Genomic DNA, 25802 nt, shown 5'->3' with positions numbered 1-25802 from the left:
TTGCAAAGCAGGCCTTGGCAATGTGACCTTGCTTACTGCACTTATAACAAGTTGCAGACTTGAACTTGCATCGATGAGATGCATGGGGACCTTTGCATCGATGACATTTTTCATCATTATTACTAGATTTAGATCTAGGATTTGAACGTGCAGGCTGTTTAGCATAAGTTGAAATGCTCTGATGGGGTTGGTGTTTGTTGACTGACCTGCTGTTTACTGCATGGATCTCTGAAGGCGTTAGAGATTTTGCTGCCTCAGATGACTGCTGGAATGAAGTTGCAAGTTGTATTGCTTTTTCTAATGTTAGATCTGACTCGAGCAGCAACTTTCTTTGAACATCAGGGCTGTTTACACCTGTCACAAACTTTTCACATAGTCTGTCAGACAGCGTATCGCCGAATTCACAAAATCTACTTAGATGACGTAAAGCAGCAACATATTCTGATATTGACTCGTTTGGTTGACGAGTCCTACCGTCAAATCTAGCTCTACACAGGGGCGGAACTATAGTGCCGCCAGACCCCGCAATGCGGGGGGGGGGGCCAGGCCGTTTAGGGGGCCCACAGCCGACCATAGTCCATTTTTTTAATAGTTAAAAAAATTATTTTCTTGTAAAAAAAACCACACAGATCTACTACAGTAGTGATGTTCTACAGTAGCTAACACACGCTGTTTCGTAAAGGAAAAAAATATATAGGCTACATGAGTTGTAATGTGAAAGTTAGGCAAACGTTCAAACCACTTCCATGACTTATTTCCCTTTTTTAAATAGTCAAATATGGGTGCTCTTAATTAAGAAACTTTTTTTTTACACTAAACAAATTAAAAACAATTGCTTCTCTTAATTATTATTTTTTTAAAAATACGTAATAAAGAATGACATAGTATAAAAATGAAATGTATTAAAAAATAATAATATAAATACAAACAAACTTAAAAATAAACATACGGCGAGAAACCATACAAAGCTTTCATGCTTTATATTCTTATGACCGACATGGAATTTATGTAACAAGCAGTAAAGATAAAATAAGATTCACCCAATAACAAAATACTAATCCCGCACAATAAAAAACCACATCCAAAAATGAAAGGAAAACAAATGAAACTAAACTTTAAACCCCAATCAACAGCAACATGATAAGCATTATTTCATCCATTGAATAAGAGAAATTTCAAAACAGACCCTTCCCCTCAGCCCACCACACACGCCGAGAAAAAAAAATCCCTTGAATCATCATTTAATTACACATTTGCATTTTCAGTTTCAGGTTGGTTTTTAATTTTTAAATTTTTTTTTTTATATTTAGACGTTTTGTATTAGATCTATGTATAAGTAAACCATCTTAAATGAATGAAAGCAGGCTACAAGTAAGAAAGAAATATTACTATTGTAAATCTGTATCAGTCCTCACAAGCGCCGATGATGAAAACTGTAATACTAAAGCGAACACATACAACTGACGCTATAAATTACGTGTCTGAGGCAAAAAAAAAAAAAAACAGACTAATAACACTCACTCAAATGATGTGTTGTTGTAACGTGTTTTAATTAAAAATAAAACTAAGAATTTTCATTTATATATATATATATATATATATATATATATATATATATATATATATATATATATATATATATATATGTATATATATATATGTATATATATATGTATATATATATGTATATATATATATATATATATATATATATATATATATATATATATATATATATATATATATATATATATATATATATATATATATATATATATATGGGGCCCAAAAATTTTTTTTGCGGGGTGGCCCTTTTTTTCTAGTTCCGCCACTGGCTCTACATAGAAACTTTGATGGTACAGGCGCATGGTGGTCTGTTAGCAGTTTGCTCAGCTCGTTAAAGCTCTCGGTAGTTAGACTAGCTGGTGCGCATAAGTCCTTTAGTAGCCTAAATTGTTGAGGCCCTATGACTGTTAACAAAACAGCTCTCTTTTTGGCTCCTATCATCACGTCGTTAGCTTCAAGGTAAAAGCTTAACCTATCTAGATAATCATGAATGGTTTCATCATTCGAATCAAATTCTTTTATTTGGCCATACAGCGCCATTATTCTAGAAATACTTAGCCAATATGCTCTAGCAAGCTCCTTTTTAAGTAAGCATATGCTCTTTCTAGTGGATTATCCCATCCTCGTCGCCAGATGTAATAGATTGACGATAGAAGCATGTGATTGTATATAAAACGTTTATTGGCCTCCAACTACATGATGGTAACGAGAGAGAGGGCGGAAGTCACGAGACACAAAGATATATAAACATATAAGGGACATCACTCAAGATAACAGTATAAATATAATACTAATACAAGAAGAGTGAGTTCCCTTGACTTCACAAGTCTCACTATATTACAGATTGCATTACACCTGGCCTGGATAACTGTTTTAAAGAGAAATAAATATCACGGATTCTTGAATCGCTATCCAATAAGTCAATAAGTAAAATAACGATATTCTTGCCGAAATTTTAAGAGCTAAAAAAATTAGTATATTGTACAGAATAAATCATTTTTTGATTGCTTGTTTCATAACAAGTTCTAATACTGCCATTTTCATATAGTTAAGGCCACTAGACCTACTAAACGATGTAAAAAAAAATGGTACACCACGACGACTGCTAATACTTTGTTACTATGTTCAACCTAACTGATAATTTAAAACTATAATACATTATTACTGAAATTGTTCTAAAGACACGACCAAAAGTAGACCAAATAACTTAATAAGCTTACACCTTATACAAACTACACTCTAATGCAGTGGTTCTTAACCGTTTTGGAGGTAACGAACCCTAACAGTTTCACACGCAAATTCACCGAACCTTTTTTAATAGTTCTATCGTCCAGTCCATACTGACAAAATCTGATGTCGAATCCTGTGATTCGGGTGTGTGTCTTGACCTCAGCCGAAGCTCTGAGACTTACTTACCGAACCCTTGGATTCGATCGAACCCATGTTAAGAACCACTGTTCCAATCTCTTTTGATTTCTTCTTTTTATTCGTTCTGGTTTCCCAATGAGCATAGGCAATACTTCGTCAACTCGCTTGATTTTTATGAAGATAGAACCCTAATAATCCAGCCTCCCCCATCTCTACTTCAAAAGATTTTCTTCAGGACTTTTTTGATCTCCTTCTCCTCTTGTTTCCACGTGGACTTTTCACCAGCTCCTGCTTAGAAGTTGTTTACTGTCTTTTTGATATTGTGTCCTAACCACCACCTTTTCGTTGTTTTTATTTCATTCTCCACTGTCTGTAACCTGGCTCTGAGCCATACAGTAAAAGAGACTTCACATTCAGCTGTAGATCCTGATCGAATTTTTGTTGACAATGTCATTTGAATTCCACATTGACTTAGAATGTTAAAATGCATTTTATCGCTGCTGAATCTAATCAGAACTTTATTACTGCTTCTTCAACCAATACAATTAGTTCTGCGTTTGTTGTTGACTATGGACGAGAAGACAGCGCACATCTGCAAAATCCAAGACTTCGAGCTGTTATGTCCGTTATGTCCGTTGAATTCCAGTTTGTTTCCTCTAGCTTGTTTCGTTATACAATCAAAACGAAATACCCATGTCTTATTTCAATGCGTGCAATAAATGTTTCTGATAAGTTGACCTTGTGTCACTTGTATGACCTTATTCTAACAAACTTATAATCTAACTATGTAACATATCACAACAGAGACTGTTCCAAAGATAGAACATAAAAGACTGGTCTACACAAATTAGAGGTCGTCCATAAATGACGTCACACTCATAGGGGGGAGGTTCAGATGGTGTGACGTCACACTTTTGCATTATATAAAAGCAAAGTTAGCAAACGAGTTTTAGCCGTTATTTCGCGTTTTAGAAAACTGCTTTATTAAATTGTAATAGCAATTGATTAAAATACTCTTACATTGACAGAGTTCAGACAAGATTTTGGAAAAATATCAATGTTTTAAGAAAAATTCAACAGCAATTTTGAGGGGGGGGGGGGGGTTGTAGGCTGTGGTGTGACGTAATTTTAGGGGAGGGGGACTGGCTTTTTTGACGATGTGTGACGGAGGGGAGGAGGGAGGTAAAAATCGTCAAAAAAGTGTGACGTCATTTATGGATGACCCCTTAGCGGTTGCTACAAACTACCCTCTAAACTCAGACTGGGCAAAAAAAAAATCTGACTTTACTCATCTTTGGTAAAAGGAAAATTTAATTGGCGTCGAGTAAAGTTTTAAGGAACGAAAATCATACACCGTAATTATTAAACCTTTTCCGGACCGTCGAACACATTATTACACACACATCACACACATATATACGCACACAAATGCATATATACATATGTGGATATGGATATTACCTCAGATTTCCCGAATTGGGGTGGATATTATTTTTTTTTTGCGAACGGCGCTGTAAGCGGGTGTCATGTCTCCCGAGAGCTTACCGCGCTGTGCTCCGCCACGGTGAATCATTTTATTCCTTCAGCGCACTGCTCTGCGCGTGTACCCGTGCTTCGCCACAGTGTAGATATGGATATTACCTCAGAGTTTACCGCGCGGCGCGCGGGTGCGGGTAAGCGCATTGAAGCGGATATTCCTTCAGAATAGGGTTCCCCGCATTGGGCGAATATTCAGTTTTTACCGCGCTGCGCGCGGATGGAGGTTCCCACATTGGGACGGATATTCCTTCAGCGCTTCGTCATCTAGACCGCCGCCAAACAACACGTTTACCCGGGCGTCCGCGCCTATAGCGATGACGGACTGACACACTACCTGGCGGCTTTTATTATATATATATATATATATATATATATATATATATATATATATATATATATATATATATATATATATATATATATTTACATATATTTATATGTATATATATATATATATATATATATATATATATATATATATTTACATATATTTATATGTATTTAAGTATACACAAATATATATATATATATATATATATATATATATATATATATATATATATATATATATATATATATATATATATATATATATATATATATATATATACGGGGGGGGGGGGGGGCGCCAAATTCAAAGTTCGCCCCGGGCGCCGGGAGGGGGTCTCTACGCCTCTGACGAGCTCCTTTACTTAGAAGCCTATAATTAGAATGAAGATAGCGTTTATTTTAGTATTACTAATATTAGGCTTTGGTGGGCCTATTTTGAATCGCACAGTTCGTTTCGTCAGTTTCGGGAGAAAAGGACATCCTGTAACTTTAAGGATGTCCGTTTTTAAGTCAAACTAAACTAGAATATTTTTTTAAAGTTTCCAGCTGTCTTAACACGCGATACAGAAAATAGGCCAACATTTTCCACTCTCCCTGGCAGCTAAAGATGATAAAGTTATAGAATATAGATCTAGATCTGTTGTTTTAAACTTTCAGAAACCGATACGGAGTCTAGATCTAGATTCTCACCCAAACTAGATCTCTAGTCGGTTTTTTTGACTGGCCTATAATATCATTATATTAATTAAACAATGAGTTTTCCGTTTAAGTCCCATTAACATAATGATCAGCTTTACCGATGTCCGATAATAGCCTATTTCGAAATATTTAGACCGATTTCCCCGCCATGAAGTGTAAAATACTAATATTATATTCAAGTTCCGATAAGAATAAAATTAAAAGAGTGGTTGGTAGGCCTATAGGCTAGTTATAGCGTAGGCCTTGTTTAGGTCTACACAGCGACAGGGTTAGGCCTACATTAGCCTAGTTACAAAATGTCATAAGGTTGATGCCCACGCATGCGCTAGTCGCAAAAAGGCTCACTAAGCTAGGGCCTAGGCTGCCTTAGGTTAGACCACCGCTAAGTTACATTATTAATCGTAATAATCAGACCTAGTCTTAAAAAAAAAGTGATAATATTTTATTTTTAAGGTTTTAGTGATTATACAATTTTAACAATATCATTAAAAAAAATTGAATAACCTAGTACAGTGCAGCTTACACACCCTATTTTAGAAAATAGGATAGGCCTGTGCCATACTTCCTGGACGTGACGTCGCATTGACTAGGCCTCCTGATGATTGGCCTGGTGTTTCGTCAGAAATTTTCCCGAGGCTCGTAGACAAGGTGCTGCTGACTGTCATTCTAAATAGTTGCTGTCCATCCTAGGGTCTAGATAGATCTAATCTAATCCAGATAACCGTTTGGTTAAAAAAATGGCCGACGTAGAAGAAGGAAAGCCAACTGATGGACCCAATGAATATGATAACATGAATGAGTCAGCGCAACAAGACGAATTAAAAGAAGTCAAAGCTCACCTCATCAGTGCCAATGGCGGGGCTGGAGGCGATACATCAGATCCAGCAGAGTATAAAGTAGCAATTGTTGAACCTTCCTCCTCATCAGACGGCGAAGTATCTTTCAGTGGATTAGGAAAAGATGAAGTGTTAAAATATGCCAATGATCCCTTTTGGGTTCGTCTACGCTGGATTCTATTCATCTTGTTCTGGGTGGGATGGATTGCTATGCTTGTTACTGCGATAACAATCATTGTACTTGCCCCACGCTGCCCGCCAAGACCTGATCTGAAATGGTACAACACAGACACGGTTTATCAAGTGGTAGTCAAATCTTTCAAAGACTCAAGCAATGATGGTTACGGTGATTTTAAAGGTAGATCTAGTCTAGATTCTATCTTAATTTTTTTATAAATTAAAATTAAAAAAATGATTCTTAGATGTCAGAAATGTCTAGAATCTACTCAGATCTAGATTCTAGGATCTAGATTTAGATCTAGATTCTAGATCTAGATCTAGATTCTAGATCTACTGATCTAGTCTAGATCTAGAATCTAATTTTATTTAACATTTAGGCCGTACGGCCTATGGACTCTACCATAAAAAAAATGGTGTTTTAGGTTGTTAAATAGTAGTTTAGTAAAAGTAGTCTCGGCTAGTTTTATGGTTAGAAATTAATAATTATTAGATCTAGATCTAGATCTAGTAAAAATAGGGTTAGTCCTATGGTAAGACTAGCTAGGGTTGGCCGGACCATTGGGGTTTGTTTGGGGAAGCATTGACATTACATTTTTACATTAGCAAAGCAAGCCATGTGTGTGTGTTTTAGTTAACTACCAGTAACCTTACACCCCATTTTTAAGATACTATTTATTATGGGACACTGATATAATCCCCCCCCCCCCCTTTACTTTTATTATTGAGATTGTGCTATTGTATGTTCATATTTCATATCTTACTTAAAGATCTAGACTAGGGTAATCTATCGTTTTAGCGTAATCAATTCGGTCGTCACTAGTAATGTAGGGATAAGGTAACTAATAAATATTAAATATGGCTTAAATATGAATATATTTTTGCATATTCTACTAAAATACTAAAGATAACTGAATATTAAACCACATTTAAGGGTTAAATCAATAAAAATGTCATGAAATTAAGGTTTAACAACGATGTTCCAGATACTAAATTTGCTATTAAAAACAGCAGCCATCTTAAGAAAATATTATTTTGAGTAATTTCCCTTTCATTTCTATTTGTATGGAAATGTATTGATGTTTGCTATTAAAGTATTAAAGACGTTTGTCTTGTGTTTAAACACAAAGCATGCGTTTTTTTTTTTTAAATTCTGCCCTTTAAACAATTTAATTGCCTGACAATAAACATCAGCTCTAGAATTATTATTATGAGATGCAATTTTTATGCATTAAGAAACTCCCTATTTTTATAGAGCTACCACTACATATCTAATGTTTATTTAAATATAGTATTTTCATTTCATATTTTCATGCTTTTTCACTTTATTTAGTGATTTAATCATAAATGACGTCACATTTTTGACCTATCTTCACCTTAACCCCCCCCCCCCCCCCATTTTCGCCATCATGAAATAGTCGTAATGTCGAAAATTACCTTTTTACCCTGCCTGTTAAAAAGTCAAGCTATAATTCAAACGAAAAAGAATTTTTTCAGCATTTTCGTATTAGGCGAAATACTTAACGTTTCACATTTCTTACCCCTCCCCTTTCTCGCGTAAAACGTCGTCTCAAAATCAGTTACTCCACCCCTTAAGTGCGTGATGTCATTTATGGTAGATGTCAAGTCCTAACCTCCAATATACATGTTGAACAGCCTTTCTTGTCAAAATGTTGATACCAAATACCCAAATTGAGTTATATGGAGTTGTCCATAAACAATGTTACATATGCTATTCTTATGTGACGTCAATTTACGCAAGACCGCAATTTATGACCTATAATAATGGGCTGATCGGGGGGGGGGGGATGAGTGACGTCAATTATGGAAGACTTCTATAAAGCTGTGCTCAATGAAAATGAGGAACATAAAGCGTTCGTTTTTATGCATACCTTTGCTCGTAACGAATGATCATAACTATTGCAAGCCTGTTGTCCTAAGCGGTGTTAAACAACCTCAGCACACCATCCCCGCCAAAAAGGGCCTGCTACTAAATGCCTACCGACGAAAATAGGCTGCACTACATTGACTCCAAATGAAATAACTTCTGACAATAAGGCTCAAACCAAATAGCTCCTGGCAACGGTATTCGACAAGAATCCAAGACAATTATTGGCTTGCAGGTAAAATTGGACAAAACAGCAAGTTTCCCGACATGGGACATAACAAAAGATCAACCTTTAATACGACAGCAGCTAATGTAAAAAGCCAGAGCTCAGTATAGGCTTGAGTTTAACATAGAAATAGTGTTAGCAGTGGACGGTGCTAAACACCCGAGTCATACGATGTCTGAACATCAAGTTTGTCTTTTATGAAGTGCGGAGCATCTTTAAGAGCTGAGCTTGGGGAGGGGGGTCCCTGTTGACACCACCACTATCTCCGCTTATGTCCACATATCAATCACAAGTTTTGCATGGAGCTTAATGGACAGACGAAGTTTATAGGTGGGACCGGGAGTCTAAATGCATTTGAGGAAGCCGCTGTGTCACGGGCACTTTAGAGCCGGACGTCTCAGAGCAGCAGGTTGCAGAAATTAAAAGCACGTGAATTTGTATAGTTGAGGGAGCACCGCATACCACTGTAATAAATTAAACACCAATATAATTTACCGAACTAAAGTCATTTAGATCTATTCGTCAGGCTAACCGTCGCTAAAGTCTCAACTCCATAGAGCCTGTTTTGATTTTATTTTAATTACGCGGTATCTCTTTCTTTAACATTAGCCTAATGGCAAATGACGTCACGCGCGCCGCGAACTTGGTGACGTTGTGCTTAGTGGGGGATGAAACTACGGGGTTGAGAAAAATTATGTATTTCTTTTTTTATAGGTTGATCTGGTTTATTTTTTTTCTAGAGGGAGATATCCCTATAAAGTGGGTGCTTTTTGTTTTTGTAATAATGGATGGTGGGGAGGGGTAAACATCGACTATTGAACAAATCAAAAACTGATGAAAGCAGAAGGCAAAGAAAAACAAAAACCATGTGGTATTCAAATGTAACTAATTAAAATTTAAACCTATTTTTATAAACACAATAACCTTAATTCAGAAAAAGTGTAGGCCTAAGACTAATGTCTACAGACATAATAAACAATTAGGCTTAAATGGTTCACCCATAAACAGTGTCGCCGCCAGGTTATTTAGCGCCCTAGGCAAAACTTATTAAACGCCCCCGTATTATCAGAGGCGTAGCGACCCTTCCCGGCGCCCGGGGACAAGCTTACGATTTGCTCCCCCTTCAACCGTTCAATTTGTTTTTCCAACCCATTTTGCCATTTTTGGCGCCCCCTATGGACAGCTCCCTAGTTCGCCTTATAGGTAGCGCCGGCCCTATCCATAAATGACGTAATACTTTTCCCGATGAATTCCCTTTCCACCAATCGTCACTAAAAGCAAGATGATGATTTAATATATCGCAGTTCTACTAACTATACCCGAACACTATTTCTAATGAAAACGAATATATTCTTAATCATTTAAAAAATTTTTTTTTTTTACCCCGTCCCATATTTTGAGTCCAACGTCATTTTATGAAGAATATGGACGACCTAATAATTGACAAGTTCATCGGTACAAAAGGGTTTAATAAATGTTGGACCTCCCAAAAGTTTTTGAGATCTTGGATGCAGTGGTGTAGCGAGGTCGGGTGTCACCCGGTGCGGCACTTATTGGTGTCACCACCAAACCACCCCCCCCCCCCCCACCGAGGCATAGCGACCCTTCCCGGGGACAAACTTTCAAATTTTCGATTTTCACCCCTGTCACAACCCTTTTGTGTGCCTGGGTTCACGCTATAAATTTGCCACAGGCCTTTTCCCTACCTTTCATCCATCACATACGAAATTACAAGACGAGCCTTCTTTTACATTATATACATATTTATTTTGTCTCCACATAGACAGCGTGTACAGCCAACTTACGCCATGTTCTTTTTTCTTGTCTCCCTCTCTCACGCATGCGCACAGCTACCATCCTTTTCTGATGCAATCTCAAAAACACACTCCAAGCTACGCTCCAACAATGTTTCACTGTTATAACCCCCCCCCCCCTCAAACTTTCGATTTGCACACACACCCCCCCCCCCCCCCCCCTCAAACTTTCGATTTTTACCCCCCCCCTCAAGTTTTTCTCTATATATTTTGCTATTTTATGCCTTGGTGTCGTCACCATGTGCGGTCCGCACCCCCCGCCCCCCCTGCTTGGATGTACATACATACATAGCCTTTATTTCATCAATTGAAATTAAAGATAAGAAGTCGGCCCTCTGTCGTACTTATATTAAACAAGACACCTATGTATATTAAACAACAAAGTCAACACAATATACATACGAATAGACATTTGTATCAAGGGGAACTACTCTAAATTTTATTTGGAAAGATGGCCGCTGTTTTTATCTTCTAATATTTATCTCAAACACGTAGTTTAAAGTTAGTTTCGTGATATTTTAAATTGTTTTGGTCACTGATTGTTATTTTAAATCAATTATCTGTTCTATTTTGTAAAATTTGACTTAAATATACTTATTTAAACAAATATATTCATCAATTACCTCTCCCGCACATTACTACTGCAGCCGAATTGATTACGCTAAAACGATAGATTACCCTAGACTAGAACTAAATACAATATCTAGTGCCTAGTCATAATTTTAAATAGGAAATTGCCATTCTGCCTACTAAGCTAGCTCTTGTCTTGAGTAAGTAATAAAAAAAAGTTGTTTGTTACTGTAATTGATAAATTATTACTATTGATTTCAGGTTTGACCGATAAACTTTCATACATTACCGATGACATTGGAGCTAAGGCTATTTGGCTGGATTCAATCTACAAATATGATGGGGAGGATTATTCATTAGGAATCCTAGATCACAAAGACTTAGATGATAAGCTTGAAGTAAAACTTGATGACTTCAAAAACTGGCTTAAAAAAATGAGGAAAGAAGGTTGGCTAAAATTAATAGTAATTATTATATCTATTCGGTTTAATTTTTTATTTACAATTTTAAACAATCAAAATTACGTTCACCCATTGTTTTCCAAGCAGACCTGCTGGGTGTGATTTGGCACCTCTGGTCGTTTCAAAGAGTGCTATACACTGTATACAGTGGGCCACCATTGTCGTTGACTAAACCAAATAGGCTCGGCTGTTGACTGTTGGTGACCTGCATCAAGCTCCCCCGTGAGCACTATGGCGCCTACATATGCATTAAAGAACACCATACAGTAGGAACACAGTGCATGCCACACATTTGATGATTAAGCTAAACCCGAGGCCATACCTGGCGCCTCTGTGTTAGTGTAACCGGTAGATCCTGAGAGCACCCCGATGACCCTTACGCTTGGGCAGTCGCTGAGGTGTGTTCTACCTCACAGTTACAGAAGGTGATTAATGTACACTCAACGCTTTTATACAGCAGACCTTGGGTCGTCTGGCAGACAGTGTGAACAAACCCACGCTCTAACAACGATGATCCAAGATATTTTTATTATTGTGTTTTTATTTAAATAACTGTTTTAGAAAGCGAGGTCACACATCTAAAAATACACGAATGGTAACACATTGATGAGATAAACCAAAAGGATTGCTATTGAATTTTTTTTTTTTTTTTGGAAAGTCGCGTTTTCATACTTTTTAAATTGACTTTTGAATAAAACGTTAACTCTTCTTGTTGATGGTAAGGAGAGCAAAGTAGGTCTGGCATCTCTAGTGTGAGTGTAACAATGTAACTAAAACAAATATGGCTTCAGCATGACATGTCAATGTTTTAATAAGCTTCCCAAAAATTATCCTAAATGTTTCTGATTCTTATATAACATGGATTTTACAGGAAAGAAAATCATTCTTGATCTCATCCCCAACCAGTCAAGCAAAAACCATTCATGGTTTCTGAAGTCAAAATTAAATGATAGTCATTTTGCTGACTATTACATCTGGCAAAGTGGGTCTCCTAACAATCCTCCTGGTACTCAGGTAAAACTGCTACACACAAAAAATTTGGGGGAATGGTACTCACATTGACATCTCTGTCCATACTTTTTTAAAAAACCAAACCTATGAAATGCTCTTCTATTTGTGCATAGTGGATTTTATTCATCTTTTAGTTTAATTTCCCCAATAATTGTATGATTTTGACATGTGGTTTTACACTTGATTGAAAACAGTTTCTGACTTGCATTGCTTAAAAATCAAATCTTGAAAAAATCAATTTGATAACAGCAATATGCCTTGAAAATTGAAACAAATTTGGAGTTTCTTTCTGGTAATTAAAATGTTTTTATGCCAGTGGTTGCCATTGACCTGGTTAAAATTTCAGTCCAGTGCATAAAGCTATCTTTCATTGTAGGGGGAAGAGGGAATTAGTTAAGCATGTGTCTGTAGCATGTGAACTTTGTGGCCCTGGTTTGCCTAAGAATTCATTATAATCTGATCAGTATTGTGGAATTTGCTGTATTAAACAAATTATAGTATATAATTTTTTTTAAATGACCCCCAAACTTTAAAAAGTAGGTCAGGTGGCACCCTACTAGTTTTTATAAAGGTTTTTGTGATTGATATTTTTTTTTTATCCCTGTTGGGTACATTACATTGTGTGTATATTTTACAGAAAAATAAATATGGTGATTCAGCTTGGTCATATGACTCAGAGCGCAAGGCCTGGTATTTTCATCAGTATTCTAAGGATTACCCTGATCTCAACTTGAAGAGTGAAGCTGTTAAAAAAGAGTTCAAAGTTAGTATTTCTTGTGCTTGTTTATCCTTTTAAAAATGATTGTTTTGATCTGAAGCATCTAGTTTTATTTTTTGTGAGTAATTTAAGCTTTAAAATCTATTGCAGGATATTTTGAAGTTTTGGTTTGAGGCCGGTGTTAGTGGTTTCCATATTAAAGGCCTTGAGAGTGCTTACAACAATGACACTCTAGCATTTCTTGAAGCGCTGCGTGTTGTTGCTGATGAGTATTCTGACAAGCCAGGGAGAGAGAAGTACGTTACTATTTTATTTAACATTTGTTCACATTCTATACAAACAACTTGAGGTTAGGCATTGTTTTTTTGTTAACATTTTCTTCAACACTTGTTACAGGTGATAAAAATTTAAGAATTTTTCATTACTTAAATGTATAATCTAATACTAATACTACTTGATCTTTAGGCTGTTATTTGGATCAGTGCGTAATGGCCAGGACATTTCAGAATATTGGGGAACGAACGAAAAGAAAAGACTTCATATTGTGGTTCCTGTAATGGAAGAGCTGAAGGATGGCTGTAAGGCTGTTTGTGCTAAAGCCCTGGTAGAAAAACTGAACATAAATGTAACAAACTACTGGCCTGGACTTCAAGTAGGTTGAAGTGATTGTTTGTTGCCCAAACTTGTATTAAGATTTGTTCAAAAAGAGGAAGACTTCTTCTTCTTCGTTCTTAATTTAGTAGGAAGACATTTTTATCTTATTTTAATACAGCTTGGTAACCAAGAGACACAGCGTGTTGCAACACGCTTGGGAGGAGACTATAAGAAGCGTCTGATGCAGGCCCATGCACTGCAACTGCTCTTGTTAGGGACTCCTTTCAATTATTATGGTGATGAGTTTGGCCAGAGAGATGGAGATGCACAAACTAGTGTCAAGTTTCATGTAAGTTCTGAACTTATTTTAAAAAAATTATCCAGAGATTATGCAACAAGATTTTGATACTCATACTTTTGTATTTAGGGTAATGAGGTGCACATGACACCAATGCAGTGGAACACCCTGGTAAATGCTGGGTTTACAGATAAAAATGTGAGCACCTGGATCCCTGTGGGCTCTAACTACAAGGTGGACAATGTTCAGGTCAGCTAAACTACCTTCTATATCACATGGTTGGGCTTTGATGTCTATTGTTAAACATACATTAATTGTACTGTTGTAATTTCTTTTGACCAGGTTGGACTTGCTCACTTTTCTGGTCTTACACCCCTTGAAGCTTACATGCAACTATCCAAACTGAGAACTAGGGAATCTTTCCAATGGGGCACCACAAAGGTACATTCTGTCCCAGTTTTTATTGTAAGAATAACTGTTGGTCTGTGATGGATGAGCTTAATATTTAACCTTGATCTGTTTTAGGTGAGTGCACCAAATGAAGATCTGCTGGTGTTTACACGTCAAGCCTCCAGGTTCCCTTACTTCCTTGTTTTGATGAATCTGAGTGACCAGGAGATTCATGTGTCTCCTGAAGATCTAAGTGAGTTCTCTATCAAGGAGGGCACAGTTCGCTACCACACTCAGATGGAGCAAGTTGACAAGAGCATCAGTTTCCTAGACAAGGGTGCCAATCTACGGGGTTATGATGTTATAGTCCTGGAGCTTCCTGCTCTAGACTAACCTCTCTCTTTAACACATTTAAATGCTGTATCATTAGACAACTTGTATAATTCAAGTTTCCTTCCTTTTGACTGTCTGGAAAAGTCTGCAGTGTGATTTTAGTTTATGTAAACCCTTTACTAACCTGTGGCCAGAGATGGACTGCTGTACACATTCCCTTAGTTATGGGAGCAGCTTGTATTGAGAAGATCAAGTGAAGCCAGAACATGCTCTTCTTTTTCTATCCAGATGTTTAATACCAGTTTTTTTTAATATTATGGACAATATATTTAGAGAATTAATATAGTTTGCTGATCAATCTGACTCCAATTACATTTTTAAATATGTCAAGACTTCTTTAGTTTTGTGTAGGTTGGATATAGGCCCTACATTAAAAATATTAAGATATTTAGACAAATAAATTTCCTGTTTAATGCATTTTGTTTAACTTTTTCATGATTGTGAATGTTTTAAATTTAGTTGATAAAAGTTATTTTACTTGACTGTACTATTGTAAAAGTTAATCTCTGGACAGTAATGGGTTAAAGAACATTCAAAGCCAGAATCAATGAATTTATACTTGGTTCTACTGCAATACCTGATGAGTATCAGTAACGGGATGCTATTCTATAACTCTTGTGTATTAAATTTTTTAAAATAGAATAAAATCGCAGTGTAAAAAAAATTGACACACCTGGTGAAAATGAACAGTCTGTAATAGAGCAGAAAGTTACAGCTCTATAAAGGAAACATTCACTGATTAAGTTAAAAAGTTAATTTAGCGTCTAATTCGGCCAAATGAAATGTCAATAAAAAATCATTTTTGTCAAGTTTGGACCGTGAAAAGTTTTGAAGAAATCTGTCGTGTAGAAGTAGACGAAATTTTTAGACCTCTGAAAGCGTAGTCATACTTCGGTACACAATTATTCCTGATGTTTGTAGTCATACTTTGGTACACAATTATTCCTGATGTTTGTAGTCATACTTTGGTACACAATTATTCCTGATGTTTGTAGTCATACTTCGGTACACAATTATTCCTGATGTTTAAAATTTCGTCTACTTAAGCCACTGAAATTATTGTAACAGACATCAACAAAAATATTTTAAAAAATTGACTTATAGAGGTGTAAAAATGTCTATATTACAACTATTTGAACGATTGTTTAACTTCCTGTATGCTTCATAAACGAGAAATTAAAAAGGGATCCACTGACTGAGCATGCTGAGCTCAATTACTAGGAGTAGGAGGGATGTGTAGGGTATATCTTGTATTTTAGTTTGGTGGCTGTGAGGTCAAGTAATATAAATAAGCCAGGCTAGAACATCTAATCTACCTCAATAGAAGAGTTTTCCTAAAAGGGGGTGGAGGTAAAATTACGGATGTCCTCAGTGAAGGTCAAATTCACAAGTTGTGGTCTCGGTGCAGAGAATGTCAGACGGCCTCAATTTGTGACCTTTTAATGGCATATGGCTGTCATCTCTACTCGGCATGATTGGAGAAGTAACCAAGTTAGACCATACTCATACAGTGTTATGCACACACTTCAAGTGACATAAATCACTACAAAGTTAGACCATACTCATACAGTGTTATGTGCACGCTTTATGTTAAACTTTAAGTGACATCACTACATACCATCCCACCCAACTGATGAAAAACATTCACACATGGTAAGGTATTCATGTGTACCACATTTATTTTTAGCTGTTCTTCTCATTGACAGTCTTTTGTTCTAAGTGGACGATAAAACGGCCGTCCTTGCATCACACAGTCCCTGCATCATCCAGGTGACCGTCCCAGTCCCTGCATCATCCAGGTGACCGTCCCAGTCCCTGCATCATCCAGGTGACCGTCCCAGTCCCTGCATCATCCAGGTGACCGTCCCAGTCCCTGCATCATCCAGGTGACCGTCCCAGTCCCTGCATCATCCAGGTGACCGTCCCAGTCCCTGCATCATCCAGGTGACCGTCCCAGTCCCTGCATCATCCAGGTGACAGTCCCTGCATTATCCAGGTGACCAGTCCCTGCATCATCCAGGTGACCGTCCCAGTCCCTGCATCATCCAGGTGACAGTCCCTGCATTATCCAGGTGACAGTCCCTGCATTATCCAGGTGACCGTCCCAGTCCCTGCATCATCCAGGTGACCAGTCCCTGCATTATCCAGGTGACCGTCCCAGTCCCTGCATCATCCAGGTGACAGTCCCTGCATTATCCAGTCCCAGTCCCTGCATCATCCAGGTGACCGTCCCAGTCCCTGCATCATCCAGGTGACCAGTCCCTGCATCATCCAGGTGACCGTCCCAGTCCCGGCATCATCCAGGTGACCAGTCCCTGCATTATCCAGGTGACCAGTCCCTGCATCATCCAGGTGACCGTCCCAGTCCCTGCATCATCCAAGTGACCGTCCCAGTCCCTGCATCATCCAGGTGACCAGTCCCTGCATTATCCAGGTGACCGTCCCAGTCCCTGCATCATCCAGGTGACAGTCCCTGCATTATCCAGTCCCAGTCCCTGCATCATCCAGGTGACGTACCGTCATGGGCACACGTCCAGTATCAACTGGCCTGAGTGCCATGTCCCAGGATGATTGTGCAGGGCTGGCCTATGGCTTCTGGATGTGGTTAAACTTGGTTAGCACTTTCTCTTCTTCAATGTCATCTGGTTCTGACCTGAGGAGCAAGTAAACGTTACTAGTATGACACCGTCATCTATGGCACAAAGTCAACTACAAGTAAGCATCCCGTTATAAATATTAGTTAAATCCATCCCTAACCTTAATTTAGATTTTTAAAACTTGTAAAAACTAATCATAATTGTATCATTGAAATAAACCGGGAGTGATCTCCCCTAAACTTTCTCGAATATTCTTATATAAAATAACAGGGGATGGGAACTCGGGCTATAGATATGATTTTTAAATCCATTTTAAATACTTAAAGTTTTAAAAATAGAATAAAATCTCGTAGACAAATTAATTGCACACCAAGTGAACGCCAAATAAAAAAGCGCATAATAGTGCGCAATATTATTAGTACTTTTAAAATTTACATTAGTTTTTTGAGTAATCGGAAGTAGCGTAAAGTACTACTTCCAGTCAACGGAAATTACTCAAAATTTAACAGAAGGTAGAGAATTAGATCTTTTACTTACATGCGAAATTTCATTTATCTATCTGAAATAGTACTCAAGTTATAGGCTTTTGAAAAATTCAAAGTAGGAAAAGTACCACTTCCGGTTATCGGAAATCGCTCAAAAGTTCATACGGATCTACGATTTTGATAAAATACTTATATATGAAATTTCATCAACCTAGCTGTAACGGTGCTCAAGTTATCGTGTTTACACACGGACAGACAGACACACAGACACACAGACATACGGACAAGATTGCAAAATTATGTTTTTCCGTATCAGTGAGGTGTAAAACGTCGAGATTCGTAAAAATCTCGATTTTTTTTTTGCACGATTACATGACTTTCTCTATACTTCGTATATACGAGAAAGTAAAAAAAGTGAAGCCACTTTTAAAATAAAGCGAGAATGATCTCCCCTAAACACACAATATTTAAACTGTGGGTTTATTAGTTTGTCCTTAATCTATTACTCCACCTTTTACCCGATTGCCATGAAACGTTGGGAAATTGCTGAGAAGGTGTCTGGGAAGGTTTCCGCGAACAAATAATTCAAATATTTATAAATTACGGAGGAGCGTAGCCGCTTGTGGGTATGACTTGAGTATTATTGCGTCTGCGTTCGTTTTATAGATTGCGATACACTATGGGTACGATAAGCTACTAATAATCGTTCACAAAATCGAATGATACGTGCCCTCCGGCGCCACGATAGAATGCGATTTGGTTACTAAAACAGTTAACTAAGGCGAATTAGAGCGTTCCCCCGGCGCCCTGATCAGTCAACCCGGACTCTCCACGTGAGCTCTGCGGCATTCACATTCGTTTTAAAGAGCGCCCTACAATAGGGACACCTGGCACACCACATTCGATGATCAAACCAAACTAGGGGTCGTAACTGGCGCCCCTGGGGAAGAGGCGTAGCTGGGAGGTGGGGGAGGCCGCCCCAGGTGCCGACCCTAGGGGGGCGCCAAAAGGGGGGATCCGGACAAAAGGCCGGCACGGAAAAAAGGCCGACATGGACAAAAGGCCGACAAGACAAAAGGCCGACAGCCAAAAGGCCGACAAAACAAAAGGCCGACACGTTTTATAAAACAACAAACTACAATTACAGACATGTTTAATTTTTACTGAAAACTAGTTACATAATGATAAAGGTATATTACAAAATACAAAAAAAATAGGGTCTAGTATGACAAATTGTACGCTACGCCACGTTAAAATTCAAGTGTAGTTCTGTTTCCCCTTTCTGCATGCAGTAACATGTATTTATATTTTGCGATATTAGTATTTTTTATGCTTGTCGACCTTATGTCCTGTCGGACTTTTGGCTGTCGGCCTTTTTTCCATGTCGGCCTTTTGTCCGTGTCGGCCTTTTGTCTTGTCGGCCTTTTGGATGTCGGCCTTTTGTTCTACACCCCCAAAAGGGGTAGAAATTTTTTTAAGCAGATTTTTATGCTGCTGTTTTGAATTATATACAGTCTAAGTTAAGAAATGTAATTGCTACAAGCCTTTACATACTGATTTAACTGTTTCTACCTTGATTATGTAACTGTAAAGCATATATCCTTAAGTAACAGTGACCGGCAAAAACCGCTTTCAGCTTTTCGTAGATGAAGGGGGGGGGGGGGGTGCGCTTTTTCGCGACCAAAATTGGAAGAATTTACACTAGATTGGTGAGTTGATAAATGTTACCACTTATAAAAGAAAAACAATTGTATTAAAACGTATTGTACGATTGTTCAACCGTAGTGACTTTTATCAAGATGGTGCAGTAGGGGGGGGGGGTAGGGAGGAAGAAAGGGGGTAGGGGGAAGAAGGGGGGACTTTTTTGCTATATAAAATTGCAAGGATTCACACTGGATCGGGGAGTGGATAACCTTTATCACTAAGAAAAGAAACTAATTGTACTAAAGCGCATTGTAAGATTGTGTAATTATTTAAAAAGTTAAACCCTGCTCTACCAACTTTGTCCAAGATGGTGGAGAGGAATGTGTGTGTGTGTGTATTTAAATAACTATAAAAAAAAAGCGTGGGTCACTTTAGTATCTATTTGATACCTTTACTAATGTTTAGGAAGAGACCCACGGTTTTCTTTATAGTAATTTAAATAGTAGTGTATAATTTATTTTCTACTCTTTAGTGCATTATTACATAAAAGCTTGTCATTAAAACGTTTTTTATGAATTTTTTCAGTACTCTACATGTTTTATTACAGTAGAGTTACATGACTAAAAACCGTTGCGCGCCTATTGAACGTGATGGCGCAGCTATTGAACGTGATGACGCGTGTGGTGTGGTTGGATAGACATACCTACTAATTTGGTCCAAATTTTAATTGATTCATAAAAAATTAATTAGGCATCCAATTAAGTCAAATTTCATTTCAGATTGCATTGTCTTCATGTCTTGACCCATGTACAAACTAAGAACCGTATCTGTCAGTTAGAAGTGTCCGAATTTTCGCTCCGGCGTTTCGATCTAGACTGACGACAGACTGACGAGGAAGTGAGTTAAACAAAAGCTTGTAAAGCTGCATAAAAACTACATCATCATTTCCTCTTACTATCCCTGTATTAAACCACTACTCACCATACGAGGTCAAGGACGTTAAAAAAGGTCAGGATGGCCAGCAAGCAAGCACATGCCGTGGTCACGTGGTATGCCCAAGCAAACTCAAAGTCGTACTCGTAGGGCAGGGGCGGCTTGACCTGGAATTTCCGGTTGGTGGCGTACATGACGAGTGGCGCTGTGATCATTCCACCTGGCGGAGGTCATAGGTCAATACTGGTCATTCCAACGTGGGGGGGGGGGGGGGGAGGTCATGTCTATTAAGGTAATTTCAGTTGGGCGTAGGGGGCTCCAGAGGTCGTGTCGATAAGGTTAGTAAAATAATTATTTACTAATGACGTGATGCTATTCATGAATTTAGTACTACACGAATGTTACTAATTAATTATGTTACTGAGGTTGTAAAGTTCTACTAATGATATTACAAATAATTTAGTCAACAGATGATTTATTCTACTAAAGCACAATGTTGCACATAATTATGCTACTACTACAATTTGTAATAGAGGATTTATGCTACTACTTACAACTGCCGAGGTTGCAGATTGTGACGGCCCATTTGATTCCACGGCTCCCTGTACACTTTCTGTTGCAGACGTGAAGACAGGCCAGGAGCAGAGCTAGCGCCGTCAGGGCCAGGCCCCCAATGGCCAGCCCCACAGAGATGTACTGCCAGTCAGCCGCTACACAGAAGGGAACAGGTCAGTTCCACCTCTAGATGGGAACAGGTCAGTTCTACCTCTAGATGGGAACAGGTCAGTTCTAGCTCTAGAAGGGAACAGGTCAGTTCCACCTCTAGATGGGAACAGGTCAGTTCCACCTCTAGATGGGAACAGGTCAGTTCCACCTCTAGATGGGAACAGGTCAGTTCCACCTCTAGAAGGGAACAGGTCAGTTCCACCTCTAGATGGGAACAGGTCAGTTCTAGCTCTAGATGGGAACAGGTCAGTTCTACCTCTAGATGGGAACAGGTCAGTTCTAGCTCTAGAAGGGAACCAGGTCAGTTCCACCTCTAGATGGGAACAGGTCAGTTCCACCTCTAGATGGGAACAGGTCAGTTCCACCTCTAGATGGGAACAGGTCAGTTCCACCTCTAGAAGGGAACAGGTCAGTTCCACCTCTAGATGGGAACAGGTCAGTTCTACCTCTAGATGGGAACAGGTCAGTTCTAGCTCTAGATGGGAACAGGTCAGTTCAAGGTCTAGATGGGAACAGGTCAGTTCTACCTCTAGATGGGAACAGGTCAGTTCCACCTCTAGATGGGAACAGGTCAGTTCTACCTCTAGATGGGAACAGGTCAGTTCTACCTCTAGATCGCAAATAGCATTACGTTGTATACCTAGCTACAGTAAGAGCGCATGAGGACTAGCAGTGAAGACACAAGCTGGACAGTGAAGACACAAGCTGGACAGTGAAGACACAAGCTGGACAGTGAAGACACAAGCTGGACAGTGAAGACACAAGCTGGACAGTTAAGACAAGCTGGACAGTGAAGACAAGCTGGACAGTGAAGACACAAGTTGGACAGTGAAGACACAATGTAGAACAACCTGGACAGTGAAGACAAGCTGGACAGTGAAGACACAAGCTGGACAGTGAAGACACAAGTTGGACAGTGAAGACACAAGTTGGACAGTGAAGACAAGCTGGACAGTGAAGACAAGCTGGACAGTGAAGACACAAGTTGGACAGTGAAGACACAAGCTGGACAGTGAAGACACAAGTTGGACAGTGAAGACACAAGTTGGACAGTGAAGACACAAGCTAGACAGTGAACACAAGCTGGACAGTGAAGACACAATGAAGAACAACCTGGACAGTGAGGACACAAGCTGGACAGTGAAGACACAAGCTGGACAGTGAAGACACAAGCTGGACAGTGAAGACACATGCTGGACAGTGAAGACACAAGTTGGACAGTGAAGACACAAGCTGGACAGTGAAGACACAAGCTGGACAGTGAAGACACAAGCTGGACAGTGAAGACACAATGAAGAACAACCTGGACAGTGAAGACACAAGCTGGACAGTGAAGACACAAGTTGGACAGTGAAGACACAAGCTGGACAGTGAAGACACAAGCTGGACAGTGAAGACACAAGCTGGACAGTGAAGACACAAGCTAGACAGTGAAGACACAAGCTGGACAGTGAAGACACAAGCTGGACAGTGAAGACACAAGCTGGACAGTGAAGACACAAGCTGGACAGTGAAGACACAAGCTAGACAGGGAAGACACTAGCTGGACAGTGAAGACACAAGCTGGACAGTGAAGACACAAGCTGGACAGTGAAGACACAAGCTGGACAGTGAAGACACAAGCTAGACAGTGAAGACACAAGCTGGACAGTGAAGACACAAGCTGGACAGTGAAGACACAAGCTGGACAGTGAAGACACAAGCTGGACAGTGAAGACACAAGCTGGACCTACCTCCATCAGAGCTGCAATCGTTGACCACTGAGGTGCCGTTAGGTGTGGGGTACGACACCTCCTGGCATGCGGTGTACAGGCCCATGTTGGCCTTCACTGGCAGCGGATTCGGGAGGGCTGGTGGTTGAGGGGGTAGAAGGAACTCCTTGGCCAGCCAGTAGGGTGAGGCAAACCCAACGACGTAGAGGACAAACGCAGGCCAGGCCAGAAGTACATTCCACTTGCTGAGACAACTGCTAGCGGCCAACTTCATCTTGTAGCTCAGTTCCAACACAGATGTCTGTAGGTCAGTTCCAACACAGATGTCTGGTGCTTAAGACGTGTGATAATCATTAATTTAATGAAGAATTATCCAATCTGCAAATAAAACAGACGTGGTGACCAACAGACATGCTGACCAACACAAGTGGTGACCAACAGACGTGGTGACCAACACAAGTGGTGACCAACACAAGTGGTGACCAACACAAGTGGTGACCAACACAAGTGGTGAGTGGTGACCAACAGACGTGCTGACCAACAGACGTGGTGACCAACACAAGTGGTGACCAACATAAGTGGTGACCAACACAAGTGGTGAACAACAGACGTGGTGACCAACACAAGTGGTGACCAACATAAGTGGTGACCAACAGACGTGGTGACCAACACAAGTGGTGACCAACAGACGTGGTGACCAACACACGTGGTGACCAACACAAGTGGTGACCAACACAAGTGGTGACCAACACAAGTGGTGACCAACACAAGTGGTGAGTGGTGACCAACAGACGTGCTGACCAACAGACGTGGTGACCAACACAAGTGGTGACCAACATAAGTGGTGACCAACACAAGTGGTGAACAACAGACGTGGTGACCAACACAAGTGGTGACCAACATAAGTGGTGACCAACAGACGTGGTGACCAACACAAGTGGTGACCAACAGACGTGGTGACCAACACAAGTGGTGACCAACAGACGTGGTGACCAACACAAGTGGTGACCAACACACGTGGTGACCAACACAAGTGGTGAACAACAGACGTGGTGACCAACACAAGTGGTGAACAACAGACGTGGTGACCAACACAAGTGGTGAACAACAGACGTGGTGACCAACACAAGTGGTGACCAACAGACGTGGTGACCAACACAAGTGGTGACCAACACACGTGGTGACCAACACAAGTGGTGAACAACAGACGTGGTGACCAACACAAGTGGTGACCAACACAAGTGGTGACCAACATAAGTGGTGACCAACACAAGTGGTGAACAACAGACGTGGTGACCAACACAAGTGGTGACCAACACAAGTGGTGAACAACAGACGTGGTGACCAACACAAGTGGTGAACAACAGACGTGGTGACCAACACAAGTGGTGACCAACATAAGTGGTGACCAACACAAGTGGTGAACAACAGACGTGGTGACCAACACAAGTGGTGACCAACATAAGTGGTGACCAACAGACGTGGTGACCAACACAAGTGGTGACCAACACAAGTGGTGACCAACATAAGTGGTGAGTGGTGACCAACAGACGTGGTGACCAACAGACGTGGTGACCAACCCACGTGGTGACCAACAGACGTGGTGACCAACACAAGTGGTGACCAACACAAGTGGTGACCAACATAAGTGGTGAGTGGTGACCAACAGACGTGGTGACCAACAGACGTGGTGACCAACCCACGTGGTGACCAACAGACGTGCTGACCAACAGACGTGGTGACCAACACAAGTGGTGAGTGGTGACCCACAGACGTGGTGACTAATATAAGTGGTGAGTGGTGACCAACACAAGTGGTGATCAACACAAGTGGTGACCAACACACGTGGTGACCACCACAAATGGTGACCAACACACGTGGTGACCAACAGACGTAGTGACCAACACAAGTGGTGATTGCTTGACTAAAAGTGAAGACTAAGACAAATGATGAGTACTTGGATGAACTAACCCAACAAGCAAGGAGCGACTTACCAACCAGAAAAGCAACGAGCAAGAGTTTTAGGTTACAAATGGTGGCTTGACCAAGCTTGTTGTTTGATAGCTCTTATCTAATCGCATTTCTACACTTCGTTTGGCCTTGACCTTGGTCCTACAACTGATGGGTGATTGTCTCACACTTAGCCTACCGTATGTTTTTAATGTCTGTCATCAGTTGTCTGTCGTGAGTCGTCTGTCATGAGTCGTCTGTCGTGAGTCGTCTGTCATGAGTCGTCTGTCGTGAGTCGTCTGTCATGAGTCGTCTGTCATGAGTCGTCTGTCATGAGTCGTCTGTCATGAGTATGTCACAGCGCTTGTGCCATGAGCCTGCAAGCGTTTGTCGTACGTTTAAAGTCATCAGGTATAGATCTGCCGTTATCAGTCATACGTTTGCGGTCATCAGTCATGAGAAGCCATACAAAAAGTGAGGAATCCAGACAATCATGATTGTCTGGTGAACATTGCTGCTACTCAGACTGGTGCGATCACGATTGTATTTCGGTTGTTTGAGTTTTTTGTTGTATGCTAGTTGTATAATGGGTCTTTATTAGTTGCATGTTTGCTAAAGATATTTTGCATGTTAGATTGTGAATGAAATGGGTTGCTAAAGATTTTTGCATGTTAGATTGTGAATGAAATGGGTTGCTAAAGATTTTTGCATGTTAGATTGTGAATGAAATGGGTTGCTATGGATGTTTTGCATGTTAGATTGTGAATGAAATGGGTTGCTAAAGATTTTTCATGTTAGATTGTGAATGAAATGGGTTGCTAAAGATTTTTCATGTTAGATTGTGAATGAAATGGGTTGCTAAAGATTTTTGCAGTAG

General features: G+C 39.7%; 2 protein-coding genes across 2 annotated transcripts; one reads left to right on the top strand and one right to left on the bottom strand.

Annotated features, from left to right (window-relative positions):
- The first annotated feature begins 6094 nt into the window (after nt 1-6094).
- Nucleotides 6095-15295, top strand: LOC131943903 (neutral and basic amino acid transport protein rBAT). The gene is made up of 10 exons (XM_059304225.1): nt 6095-6696; nt 11275-11460; nt 12346-12488; nt 13123-13248; nt 13354-13499; nt 13669-13855; nt 13976-14146; nt 14225-14344; nt 14438-14536; nt 14621-15295. Exons 1-10 carry the CDS (start codon nt 6240-6242, stop codon nt 14876-14878), a joined length of 1893 nt encoding a protein of 630 aa, XP_059160208.1. The 5' UTR covers nt 6095-6239; the 3' UTR covers nt 14879-15295.
- A 1237-nt stretch (nt 15296-16532) lies between these two features.
- Nucleotides 16533-24941, bottom strand: LOC131943902 (uncharacterized). Its single transcript, XM_059304224.1, has 5 exons — nt 24933-24941; nt 22997-23308; nt 21092-21247; nt 20586-20757; nt 16533-17531 (listed from the first exon to the last, which is right to left on the bottom strand). Exons 2-5 carry the CDS (start codon nt 23247-23249, stop codon nt 17465-17467), a joined length of 648 nt encoding a protein of 215 aa, XP_059160207.1. The 5' UTR covers nt 23250-23308; nt 24933-24941; the 3' UTR covers nt 16533-17464.
- Nucleotides 24942-25802: the final 861 nt, after the last annotated feature.

The sequence above is a fragment of the Physella acuta genome, unplaced genomic scaffold (assembly GCF_028476545.2).
Source record: "Physella acuta isolate Inbredline_101_S28 unplaced genomic scaffold, ASM2847654v3 ptg000473l, whole genome shotgun sequence".
NCBI lineage: Eukaryota > Metazoa > Mollusca > Gastropoda > Physidae > Physella > Physella acuta.
Note: the sequence above shows the minus strand (reverse complement) of the source record. Positions and strands in the feature narration are given on the sequence as shown.

Coding starts and splice junctions, on each gene's coding strand:
- LOC131943903 (XM_059304225.1), top strand. CDS start 6,240: ATGGCCGACGTAGAAGAAGGAAAGCCAACTGATGGACCCAATGAATAT. Junction 11,461..12,345: donor TAAAAAAATGAGGAAAGAAG/GTTGGCTAAAAT, acceptor TGGATTTTACAG/GAAAGAAAATCATTCTTGAT. Junction 13,856..13,975: donor ACTACTGGCCTGGACTTCAA/GTAGGTTGAAGT, acceptor ATTTTAATACAG/CTTGGTAACCAAGAGACACA.
- LOC131943902 (XM_059304224.1), bottom strand. CDS start 23,249: ATGAAGTTGGCCGCTAGCAGTTGTCTCAGCAAGTGGAATGTACTTCTG. Junction 20,758..21,091: donor AATCTGCAACCTCGGCAGTT/GTAAGTAGTAGC, acceptor GACCTCCGCCAG/GTGGAATGATCACAGCGCCA. Junction 17,532..20,585: donor AACGTCCTTGACCTCGTATG/GTGAGTAGTGGT, acceptor CTTGCTCCTCAG/GTCAGAACCAGATGACATTG.